Source organism: Aptenodytes patagonicus, chromosome 30, assembly GCF_965638725.1.
Source record: "Aptenodytes patagonicus chromosome 30, bAptPat1.pri.cur, whole genome shotgun sequence".
NCBI lineage: Eukaryota > Metazoa > Chordata > Aves > Sphenisciformes > Spheniscidae > Aptenodytes > Aptenodytes patagonicus.
The window spans coordinates 796,378-808,885 of NC_134978.1; the positions used below are offsets into that span (position 1 = coordinate 796,378).

The 12,508-nt window shown below is 57.8% G+C and overlaps 1 protein-coding gene across 1 annotated transcript in view; it reads right to left on the reverse strand.

The window, feature by feature from the left end:
• Positions 1 to 12,508, reverse strand: part of DNM2 (dynamin 2) — a 35,569-nt gene that overhangs the window by 19,318 nt on the left and 3,743 nt on the right. Inside the window, exons 2-10 of the mRNA XM_076360739.1 lie at positions 8,034 to 8,107; positions 5,325 to 5,474; positions 4,770 to 4,973; positions 4,356 to 4,454; positions 3,932 to 4,092; positions 3,666 to 3,808; positions 2,886 to 3,021; positions 2,221 to 2,288; positions 960 to 1,098 (exon numbers count right to left, since the gene is read on the reverse strand). Of these exons, the coding sequence (XP_076216854.1) occupies positions 960 to 1,098; positions 2,221 to 2,288; positions 2,886 to 3,021; positions 3,666 to 3,808; positions 3,932 to 4,092; positions 4,356 to 4,454; positions 4,770 to 4,973; positions 5,325 to 5,474; positions 8,034 to 8,107 (1,174 nt within the window). The remainder of the gene's footprint in view (positions 1 to 959; positions 1,099 to 2,220; positions 2,289 to 2,885; positions 3,022 to 3,665; positions 3,809 to 3,931; positions 4,093 to 4,355; positions 4,455 to 4,769; positions 4,974 to 5,324; positions 5,475 to 8,033; positions 8,108 to 12,508) is intronic.

A 12,508-nucleotide genomic window follows, 5' to 3' on the forward strand; every position in this document is an offset into this window, starting at 1 on the left:
TTTATTTTTTTTTAAATAATGTAAGCGTTGGAAGGAGAGGGGAGCTGTTTTTCCTGCCCTCTTTTCAGTTTAAGGCGTATCTTTTGGTGCTACCAGAACGAGGTTTAAAAAAAAAAAAAAGAAAAAAAAATTAAAAGAAGAAAAGAGTCACTCTGAGAAGCCGGTTATTAAATATGGAAATGGGCCGTTTATCCAGGGCCCTCGCGCAGCTTCAGGGTAATTAACGCTTCCACGGCAAAAAGACAATTGGGGGGCGGGAACCTTTTGAAATTCAAACGCGCTTGTTATCAAGCAGCTTATTAATTGCAGACGTTGAACTGCTGGATTTATAGGCATGCCACCAGACTGTTCGCTGGAACTGCCGTCCCCGGCTTTTGTTTCCACGTTCCTGGGACTCCCAGAGTGCTGAGAAGCAGCAGTTTAAACTGCAGCTTGAGAAAACACGTGCTAAGAGAGGTACCAGGATCCAAGAGCAGCCTGCCCACCTGCCTGGCTCCTACCGGGAACAAAGCCCCGGCCGGCAGCACCCCCTCTAACCTGCCGCCGCAGTCGGGGCCCCGGAGAGCCCCTCGCCGCGAGAGCCGTGCTGTCCCCGGGAGGGTGACAGACGTGGGAAGCCAAGCGTCTTGTCGAGCGTCCCCAGAAATCCCGACCCTGTCCGTCGGGATGCCCGGGAGGCTCGGGGACCCTGCCAGCGCTGGGCGATCCGTCCTCGGCATCCCTGACTCACGGACCGGCCGATCCCCTCCAAGGGGCATCCAAGGACTCCACGTTAGGAGGCACGAGTCAAAGCTCAGAAGCATCCAATTTGCTCAGGGGGCTCCCCGATTTTATTATTTTTAATTTTTTTTTTTTTTTTTGGAGGGGAAACCAGGCAAGGCAGGCAGGTTAGAGCATCGCTCCTGCTTCCCCATCCCACTGGTAGGAAGGGGCTGGATTGCCTCCAGCCGGTTCAATACCTTACTGGTACACTGTCTAACTGTATTGATTAACTCCTGAATAACGAGGTCGACACACTTCAGACAAGGCTCTTTCAGCTTCACCACCTGCTTTTTCACAATGGCCTCGAATGCCAAGTCTGGGGTGAAGAGCCCCGTCCTACAGGAATCCGCAGGCGGGGCGAGAGGGCAGAGACATGGCAGAGAAAAAAACAAAATGGGTGATCAGGTTTGGAGGCGATCGGCTGCGTCCTGGAGAGCAATTCCTTCCCCAGCGCCGTGAGCTGGGGCGGCCCCGGTCTTGGATCCACGGCATCGCTGAACCCTGCTCTTCCCCCCACCGTTGGGGCTGCCACAACCCCTCAGAGGGGACGGGGTGCTGGCACCGCCGCCCCCCCACCTCGTGGTAGCACCCTCCAACCCCTCCAACCCCTCGAATTAGGGTGCTACTTCCCCCCCACCAATGAGAGCGAGAGCCCAGGTTCATCAGCACCGCAAGGAAATGGGAATTAACCTTTTTGGTGGTGTTTAGGGAAAACGGATACACCACCAGCAGGCCGAGCGACTCCTCGGGGAGAGGAGAGCGTTAAAGCAAAGAGAAGAAACTCTACGTTTCTCTTTTCCCATCACAGCACCAGGCCAGAGGAGAGCTGGCCTGCCAAGAGGAGGACGTGCATTTAACGCCATTCCTCTTCGGGGTCCCTAATTTCCCCCCGCCCCCCTGACAGGTCTGTGCTGGACGGGCTGAGCAGCACCCACGCAGGACGCACCGCTCCCCAGCGAGGCAACTCCTCCCCAGCACGCACGCCTACAGCCAGGACCTGGAGCCCTCCTTTAGCGAGAAGGTTTAACTCCCGTTCCCTACCTTTCTCTCAAGGTCATTTCTTCCCCCGCTTACAGGAATGTAAGAGGAAAGATAAAGGTTATTTTAGCGGCTGAACTGAAGGCACAAAGGGAAATTTTTCAGCTCAGCGCCTGCGTTGCAGCCTCCCCTGGGTTCTCCGGGGAGCGGGGCGAGCCTGACTCTGCTAACCGAGACCGCCCGCTATGCTGGAGTGACACACGGGGTGGCCGAGCTACCCCTTGAATTCCCTCTAAAAGGCAAGGAACGTCCATTTTCAGCAAACGCTGGTCTCCACACGACACCGGACGACGAGCTGACAGCGACAGGTATCACCTCTCCCTCGGCAGGAAAGCTCCCATCACACGCATCCCGCGGGCCAGGCTTACTGATCTACTCTATGGAGAACAGGATCCGTGACCGCGCCGCTCCGATACTTGCCTCACACCGTGGATGTTTTTAATTGCATAGCTTATTTCTCGCCTCAAGTCCTTCTCGTCAAACTCCATCTGAATAGGGAGGAAAGCCACAGTTAGGTTTTTACGGCAAGCAACTTCTGGCAATCACGTGGGCGCGCAAGCGGGCTCCTGCTTCAGCCCTTCTTTTTGCAGCATCGCAAGAGGCCGCCGCCTGCCTGAAGCACTCATCGTCTTCAGCCCACGAGGCACTTCACAAGCAGGTTCGGAGGCTGCTCTCTATCCTGGCCAGACTGGCTCGCTCTCTGTGGTTTACTTACCCCGCATCTTGAGATCTTTCTAGTACCCTGCTTTGATATCCTCCTCCCTGCTCTGCAACCTCCCCGTTGCAAGCCCAGCGCTCAAGCCAGGCATCGCCGCCCAGAAATGACAGCCCGCTGCATGCAGCGAAACGCAGGACCGACTCTAATAAAACGTCCCCTCCTTCTGTAAACACCTCCAAGTACCAGGAAGGGAAAGGCACCCCGGTGCTGAGGGACTGCCGGGGCTGAGCCGGACTTCAGCTCCGCGTGGATGTCGCAGCTGGGCGAGAGGGAGTTCAGCCCCTCCCAACCACGTGCCGCTTTCTGTAGGAACAGAGCCTGCCCGACGCTATCTAGGCAGCACGCGCGCTCCCCAGGCCAGCTTTACCTTCACTAGCTCAAAAGGAAATCTCTCGTGGAAAATGCGATTGATTCTGGCACCCCCGGAGAGTTCGAGTGTGTCCACCTGGTCTCCCGAACCTTCGATCCGCTTCTCAAAGTCCACACCGAACTGCTGGACCATTCTGTGGAGAAGCAACGGGATTAAAGGGGCGCCAGCCGAGTACAACGGACGGACAGACACCCAGACCGCCTCCGACAGCCAGCACCACCCCACCAGCTCTGCTTCAGCTCCTCAGGGCTGCGCAGAAGTTCTCCCAATTCCCTCTGCTGGAGTTGCAGAAGCAAAAACCTCCCTTTTGCCGTAGTCTAAAGAGCACGTGGGCAGGTCAAGGACAGACGCAAGTTGTCCTTTCTAATCCCGAGACCAAACCGTTTGCTTTAGGACAGGCGGGTCACGTACGCAGAGCACAGCAAGCACGAGACGCTAATTCTTGCCCGCAGAGATGCTCAGCGGGCATTTCTGGGAGAGGCTTTCCTTGTCCTTCCCAGCAGCCTGCCAGACAAGGGCCGGAGGACACGGAATCTCTCCTAGGTGCCAGCTTAGCACCGTTGGAGTTGGCAAGGCCATCCACCAGCACCGCTCGCTCCCAGTGACGGGGCTATTCCGGGCTCTTCCTTGGAAGAAGCCACCGGCTGAGATAAATGAGCCTCGCGTGAAGAGCAGAGCGAGTTTATTTCTGTGCCAGCAACGTTTCTGGCTGGGAGAGGTGAATCTCCTCTGCCAGGTGAGGCACCGGGAACGCAGCGCTGAGTGAGAGAAACCTACTGTAACAAAGCTTTGGTTTTTCGCGTGGGGTCATCGGGGCGGAAGTTTTTGTACTCCTCAACCTCCTTCTCCAGGGAGAGCAGCTGACTCTGAAGTTTGCTGCGCAGCGAAGGCAGCGTCTCCCGAATGTGGTTGGTCAGTTGCTGCAAAAGAATGGAGATAACTGAGACCCCCTCCTCTGCACCAGACCGCCCGCAGGAACATCCCTCGTCCGTCAGAGATAAACACCAGCGCCGCAAAACACTCCGGAAGGGAACCAAGCCTACCTGGTTAAGGACCTTCTGCAAATGCGGGGTGCCCATCCGGTCGGCCATGTGCCGGTAAGCCGGGTGAGAAAGGAAGAACTTCCGCTCGGCTGCCAGCGCTGCCCTGATGTCCTTCTTACCATCGATGTCCTTCTGGCTTCGGTTAACGACGCCGATGTAGCCTGCAAGAGGACACGTTGGCTCTTGCTACGGACAGGCCCAGCTGAAAGGTGTCCGAGCAGGGCCGTGCAGCTCCGTACCGCCATCCACAGCCACTTCTCCCGGAGCAAAGGGCGGCACGGAGGGCCCGGGCTCCCCAGCAGACACCGGAGAGCACAGGAGCTGCCCTTCGACTCGTTTTGAAACGCCACTCTCTCCACGCGAGAGACGAAGGTTGTGGGGGGGAGGATACGGGGTGACGCAAAGCCTTCGTGGTTCATTATACCTCTTCGTAAAGGGAGCAGCTTGTTCTCCAGCACGTCTCTGGCATCCGTGCCTTCATCCATCAGATCCAGCTTGGTGATGACTCCAATCGTCCGCAAGCCTGAAGCGGCCACACAAACGGGCAATCGATTAATCTCATTTCACAGAACGCATCAAAAGGAAGCGCGCGGGTGTGTAACCAGAACAAACACGGACTCGCCAGCCAGGAGTGGAACCGCTGGCCCTTCCTCAACTGCCAGAGGACGGAGAGTCCTCTGTGAGAGGAGGAGGAGGGATAAGGAGACCCTCTGGTACCAAAATCGGGGAATTGATTGCTGAGACTCCGCCATGACAGCCGCTGAAGGCTTTATCACTCCATGCCTGGGCTGGAGCAGCGGCATGGGCAGAGACAGGCAGGAGGACACGTCCATCTTACCTTGAGGATCGACTTCTTTTGCCATCTTGAGCGCGTCCGAGTTGGCCAGGTCCATGTTCGCCGGCGTGACAGCGAGGATCAAGCTGCTCTCCCTGCTGATGAACTGCAGGATCATGTCTTTGATCTGGTACTCGATGTCCTGCGGTTGGTCCCCCACCGGCACTTTGGTGATACCCGGGAGGTCGATCAGAGTCAGGTTCAACACTGAAAGGACAAGAGACCGCCCGCCGTTGGGGGTCAAGGGCCTGGCGCTGGGAGCTGTCAGCCCTGCAGCCGGATCTCTTCAGATCTGCTGACAGATCCACCCCTCTGCAAGCCTTAAAATCCCCTCTCAAGGAAGAGTTACTGCTGTATTTGCTCAGGGGGTGGCCCCGGCAGCCCCCATCGACCCCCAGGCCGGTGTAAGACCAGCCAGGCACACGTAGCAGCCGGCATTTGCTTTTAGGACACAGGCTGGGCTAAATCCCACAGCCACCGTGTATGCAAATGCCGCCTTTTCTTCTTTCACAGTGTTTTGACACACGGAGGCCCGGGGCAGAGAAACAGCTCGCTCACCATGCGGCGAATAGACGCGGAGGTTGATGGGGACGGGAGAGATGCCTTTGTTCGTTCCCGTCACCCTGTCGGTTTCTGCTTCGATCTCCTGCCGCACCTCGTCAAAATCTGTGAACTTTTTGGATTTGCAGTGCAAAAACTCAGCATATTCTGGAAGAGGTTAAAAAAAAAAAAAATTAAATTAAAAAAAAGGGAAAATTTGGCCATCTGGAGCCCCGCGCAGGACGCACACCGAGATTCAACTGGCTTAGAGACATTTCCACATTGCAAAGCAGAACCAGCCAGGCGCTTCGGCGCGACACCGAGCAGCCAGGCAGGATCGGTGCGCCAGAGAGGCACCGAGGACCTGCCCAGGGATTAACCCGGTTGCCTTCAGCCTCCTGACTGGCAGCAGCCCCAAATAAACTTGGCCTAGCCGCTTCCTCTGGCTGAGGAGGAAAGACCGGGACGATGGCAGCCAGCCGGCTCGGGCTGAGCGCGCTGACTCTCTGCCTGCTGCCTCCGCGCTGGCAGCAGCTGCTTTGATGTGGACTTGGGAGTTACGTTTCCCTTCGCCAAAAAAGAAACTGCCCTTGGGTGAGATGCTGGCAGGCAGCCGACGCTGGCTCCAGCTAGCGAACCTCAACATCAGAATGGCCGTGTTTGTTTTCACCCGGGCCTGTTTGCTTTTCAGTCCCCGCTGATTGCTTTTAAATGTTTTATTGCCCAGACTCCTAACTCTGAAGAAAGCTCCGAGTCTTCAGCTGCCAAGATGCTCTGGTGTGCCCGGGAGGCAGGGCAGCAAACCCCCCCGGCGCTGGCAGCGCCCCTCGTGCTGGCAAAAGGGCTGCAGCCGGTGGCGGGGAGGCACACCGGTGCCGGAGACCCGGGATATCGTCTTCGCGCCGTCCGGCAAAGAAGGACCGGCGGCGCTTCCCGGCCCCGGCAGCCCCTTGCCAAGAAGGAACCGCAGCTTCCCTCCACCTGCGCTGCGAGCTCTCTTTTATCGACTCATTCGCTCTCCAGATTTATCACTCCATTTCGCTCTGCCCCCGCAGCCAACAACCCCAGCCGAGCTGCAGTCCGGTGAGGGGCCTGACTCCGACCCCGGGCAACTCTGCCTCTCCCCTCCAAGCCCAAGGAACCCGTGCCAGGAGACAAACATTAACCCAGCCCCGGCTCCTCCGCGGGGAAGACGCCCGGGGAACAGAAAAGCAGCCGCTTTTTCTGGGCCTCTGCGCAGTCGCCTTCGGGTATCTGAGATTTTCTGAAAGGGTTTTGCAACCCGTTAGTGCAGGAGAAGCTTCGAGGGGAGCGGGGAAGCTGAGCAGAGAGGTGAGGGGGAAGAGAGAGCGCGCTTCCCTACAGTCACCGGAATGATGACTCCCTGGTTCCTGCAACAGCTCCTCGAAAAGGGATTTTAATAGATTTGGGGCCACGACTTGCCCTGAGGAGAGGGATGGTGCAACTCACTTCCTCCCTCCAACAACCCGTGCGTGGGGTGAGGGGAAATACCAGCCCTACCCTCGCTCTTCCACTCCTACTGGTTCCAGCACCTGATGACCCCTTATCATCTGAAGGCCACGACTGTCATTTTGCAATCCCCTTACGTGTTTTGGGGACCAGAAACTACTAATTACTTGATAAACAGGTCACCTGAACCAAGGCGAAAGGAGGCTGCGGAGCGCGGCTCTGCAGACCGCTCCAGCTCTGCCAGGACTGACCCCAAACCACGCTTTTTCGGAAGAGGACCGCGTGTTTCATTCAGGGGAAGGCAATAGGAGGAATCTCCCCGGAGATCAGGCCGGCTGATGCTTTCAAAAGGGAAAACGAGCCGTCCTCGTGCCCCGCGTTCAGCTCCTCGGTGTTCCTCGCCATGCGTGGAGGCAGGTGAACCGGAGCAGAGGCCGATTTCGCAACTCCTCTGCACCAGGGTGCGAAGCGGAACTGAGTCACAGGGCAATGGGGAAGCTTTTATTAGCAACCACCAGCGTTTTAAATGCTTGTACACAAAGTCCCCCTTATCATCAGGATAATGACACCTTAAGGGAAACAGGAATTTTCTGCTGGAGGGGAGCAGAAGGATGGACCTAAATGGACCTGAACGCGTCACCGCTTCAACCCGTGCTCTGCTCCCCTCTCCCCTGCAGCCTCACAGACGCCCCTGCCCTCCCCTGTGCCGGCACAAGGCAGCTAAAGAGGGCTGACACACTATTTTTCAAACGCACCGCGGTCTGACTGGGGATTTAGCACCTTTTGGGGAAGAAAGGATCATCGCAATCTGCTACAGAAGCCTCCTGCGGAACAGACCCCGGCTTTTCAGTGTCAAGGGCAGCGCCTGTTCGAAACGAGCCTGAACACAATCCACGCTGCCAGCGCGTGCTCTCAACTAGATGTACGCCGAAACGCCGGCATCGGTGCAAAATTACAGAAACCTCCTCTCTCATCTGCCACTTCCAGGGCGGCTTTCATCCCCAAGGGCAGGCGCCCTCCCCAGCAGTCAAAATCCTGTTCGAGGAACGCTCGAACGAAGCAGAACCGTTACCAAAATAGTCATGCGCTCGTTAAACGACAAACCTACGAGAGGCTCGAGCGCAGGCAAGCGGCCAAGCGCCGGCGGTACTTCCCATCTGTAGGGTAGACGGGGCCGCGTTTGCCAGCCAAGGGTTTCAGCCACCCTCTCCCTCTTCCGACAGGGGAGCTGGACAGCGTCTCCTGCCCAGGCCGTACCTGTCTTGGAGAAGATGAGCTGCAGGATGAGAGGCCGCCGAGTGACAATTCCAGAGCCTCGGGGAAGGAAGTCCCTGCAAGGAATTAAAAGACAGACATTTACTGACATGGTTAAATAAGCAAGTTAATGCTGTACCGAGTTGATCACCCCCCGATATCTAAACAGCGGGCACCGGGGGATGGCGTGCAGGGGCTCGAACACACCTGGTCCTACACCGAATCGGTTCCTGCTCTGCAGTGGGAGCTGGAAGAGGGTAAAAGATGCTGCCGGGACCACAGACACCCGTGGCAGGACAGGAACGTGCTCTCCCAGCGCCTGCCCTGGTCTCGAGGCCCATCCTCCCACCCCCCACCCCCCCCCAGCCCCGCTATCTCTCCCTGCGGAAAAAGGGAGAGATGGGAGCCCCAACCGCGAGGACGCCCTTGGAGGGCAGAGCTCTCCAGGAGCGCCTCCCCATCCCCGAACGCAGGCGGGAGGAGAAGGGGCACTAAGGCAGGGGAGAGCGGCCCCCACGTCCTTACAGCTGCCTTCGCCGTCGATCGCTTCCGAGCGGCTGCTCTCGAGGCTGTGGGCGCAGGAATTCGGAAAGCAGTTTTCCCAGCTGCCAGCCATTAAGAAATGTAAGTGTCTACCGGGTTTTAATACCCCGCTAATTCAGAGGGGAAAAAAAAAACCAACACAACAAAAGACAGACAAAACCACCACCTTCTCTTTATTCTCCGAAACCACACATCCTTTATGGTTTCACCCCGTTTCCCAGAAAGGCCCCCTACGAAGAGCAAAACAAGGCGCAGAACCGACGACGTTTCTCCTGCCCCCTGCTCGGGGTGTCAGCTCGAGCACGCGGAGCCTTTGTGGGGATTTTCCTGCCTGGAAATGGTGCTGCTCCAACAGGCAGCTTTGTTCGGGGCCGTTATCACCCGGCGAATGGCTGCAGCTCCCTTCTCCCGGGGCGGAGGGTGACGGGAATGGGACGGGAAAGTGGGTTTGCCGAGCAGCTCCGTGCTGGTGGTTTCACTTACTTGGCAATGGGAGCGATAAGAGCTCCTTGGGAGAGGCCAGAGCAGCGTTGAGTGGATTTATTGCTTCCATTAATGAGAAAGCACATCCAGCTTATCAGCTGAGGACAAGGAAATGAGATTGGCATTGCGGGCAGGCGGTGCCCATCGCTGTCACCCACACCCGAAGGCACCCTGGTCAGGGGGAGAGGCTCCACTGGGAATACACCACACACCCCCCCTCGGCTGTACCCAACCCAGCACGTCAGCATCTCCGGCTGCCGCCGACCGCGGTTGTGAATTACAGCCGCAATATCCACGCTGGGAACGTCGCCTTCACCCGAACATCACATTTGGGAGATTTCGGAGCAAACCGCGATCCCCGAGCCCGCTTCAGAGCCACACCAGGCAGGCAGCCCCAAGAACAGGGTTTCCTCTAAATAGAAACGTGCTTTTGTCACGCTCGAAAAGAGCTTCCTGCCCAACCGGGAGGGCAGGTCCTGCGGCACCCGCCACGGGAGGTGGGATGTGACAGGAAAGGGAAGCGTTTGAGGGCAGCAGGAACATCAGGATCTGCTTCAGCGCTGCTCGCTACCTGGCGCGGTTACAGCTCTGCAGTTTCACTATGACGAGCCCTGTTCCGCGATTTGGAAAGCGGCGGCAGCTTCCTCCTGTTGAAGCAAACACCAGGAGACGCAGAAACCCTCCCCACGGCCCCACCGCCTTCCCCGGGAGGGGGACAGCATCTCCTGCCACCTGGACAGGATCGAAGACGCCTGGCAGGCTCCGCTGCTCCCTTTTTCCACCCGCATCACCTCCCACCTGCCGCGGTAACGATCTCGGGGGGGGGTTAACGATATAAACCCCCCCCAGATCTCGGCCCCCCGGGGCGTGCTAACCTCCTGCCGCTACGCTGCGGGAGGTCAGGCACGAGCGACCTGCCCTTTCGACGCGAAGCAAAGCCGAACAAGAGCTTGCTTCATCGGGGAGGACGGCGCGACTCCTGCCCGGCAGCAGACACGGGCCAGCCCTTGTACGGCCACGGAGCTGGGTCACCCCGTCCGGCACTCGTGGACGGCAGCGAGTGGTTGTTTTACAACCGAGGGGTGTTACCGCGCTCAGTCCCGCTCGCACGCACGTATTTTGCGGCCAGGGTTGGCGGGGACCATCGCCTTCATGAGAAAACGCCGACTGCAAACACCGGGGTGGGGAGGGGGGGGGGAGGTTGGAACCAGAGCCTGCCAGAAGATCCCTTCGGCATTTTTTAAACATTAAAGTGACTCAGAGATGTGGGGCAGGTGGCACGGAGCAAGACCGCAACTGGGCTGACGCACCTCAGAGACGTAACCTCCCAGGAGTGAGGTCAAACCTGTGTTTGAAATGACCACATTAAACCCGGATCTTCCCATTCACCTAGCTATTCAGAATAATCCTCTATCTCTGCTTGCCATTTGCATGCGGTACCAGGAAACTCTGCTTTACAAAGAGAGCAAAAAGACAAAGGTCACGGGTGGAGGAAGTACATTTAATACCTCCCATCCCCTATACAACCTCCCGTGGCAAAGGCACCTGAGAGCCGGCTCCCGAGCGGCGAGCGCTGCCTCGTACCTGCCAGGCTCTGCCTGTCCCTGCCCGTCCCCTCTCCGGTTTCAGGCTCCCGTTTACCTTGACGGATTCTTCGCCAGCGGCTCTTCCCCAAAATCCAGGGAAAAGACATCCTGAACTCCCCGGGAAGAGACCCACCAGACGGTCGGGCCACGTCCCTGACGTCCCTCCACGACGCGTTTTCACTAACAAGCACCTCACTCGCCTCCAAATTCCCTCCCTTTAGCTCCATTTTCAGCCAGTTCTGCCCTCTGACAAAACGGTTTCCCCCTCCCAATTTCTGAAGCAACGCCTCGCGATTAAATCGCCGCTCCTCTGACGATCGCTGCCGTAAAATCCTCCCGAACCGATTTCGCCAAAGCCGAGATTTACACCCACAGAGCCGCCGTCCCAACTCGGCGCGGCCGATCCCACGCAGGCACCCGAGCTAAACCAGACCCGGGGAATATTTGTGGAGAAGCCCTAAGAACAGGTTGCTTTCATCTCCATCCTCCCCTGTGGATAAATTCTCCCTCCAAGAGGTTTAAACGCCGCGTTAGCACTGGCTTAAAAATCCCAGCGAGCCACCGTGGGCCAGAGCTGTTGATGCTTGGCCCAAATGCTGGGTTTTATCTCCATTTCGGGGTCTCCGAAGCATTTTATGGAGCCTATTCAGTGTCCCACTGGGAGAAGGGGACCGTGCCCGATGCAGGTAAAGGATCTCTGACCGAGGTCCGGCCACCTCCATCCCCCAAGCTCTGCCGCCGCGGCCATCCGGCTTAGCCCCGGCTTTATTTACGGCTGCCGGGAGCACGATGCCGATAACGCCATCCGAAGGACTTATAATGCCCCATTGAGGTTTGGTTCCTCGACTACGCTGCCGATGGGAGGGCCTCCCCACCGCCCGGATCACAACGGCTCCATTGTCAGCCTGGTCCGAGCGGCCGCCGCGCTCAATGGCCGGGTTTTATACGGCTCTGAAAATGTCTTTTACGCCGCCGTTTGTCGGAGCGTTGCTGCGAGAGCCGGAGCGGGGCCGGGGGAGGCTCGGCGCCTTTAGCACGCTTGTACTGACACGACAAGGGCTCCAAAGAGGGATCGGATCAACGCACGTTTCAGCGGGACGGCTTTTGATACAGCTAGTAAAGCAATTTTAATGCAGTATTTCAGATTTCCCTTCGTGCTTTTCCCCCGCCAAAAGAGAGAATCGAGTCGCTTCAGACCCCTCGCACAGCAAGACCAACTCATTTCGACGCCTGCTGAAACAGGCGCAGCAGCGAGACAGGTTCCTTCCCCCCAGACATATTTAAGTCCAGCATCTAATTCACAGGTTTAGAGGGCTCCGGGCAGCTGAACCCAATCCCTGGCTCCTCCGCAGGCTTCTTCCACGACCGATGGCGTCTCAGGTTGTCTCAACAGAGCTCGTAACCCGTCTCTCGTATGTTTAGGCCATGGAAGGGACCACCGTAACGCGCGGCTGCCCCGTCCCCGGACCGGGCTGTAGGAACGCGCGTCTTTAGGCTTCTTCAAACGGTTAAAAAAGAAAACCACCTAAGCGGGGCGATCCGCAGAGCACGGACCCAGACCTCCAGCTGACTCCTTTATCCGAGCGTCGACACTCGTTCGCATCCACCCCTAACGCAATCGACCGAAATGACTTATTCTGAAGAGGGAACAATGTCTTTCCCGGTGGCTCCTCGCAACAGGGAAACAAGATAAGGCAGGGGGATGAGCCGAAACCGCCTCGTCCGCGTCCTGCCGCTGTTCCCACCTCGCTAGCCGAGGCTCGGCGGCACACGGGGGATCGGGACACATCAGCGAAGAACCCGGCGTGGCTCGTTAGGGGAGACGGGACGCCGGGCTCGAAGTGCTGCTGGAGTCGGGCTTCCTAT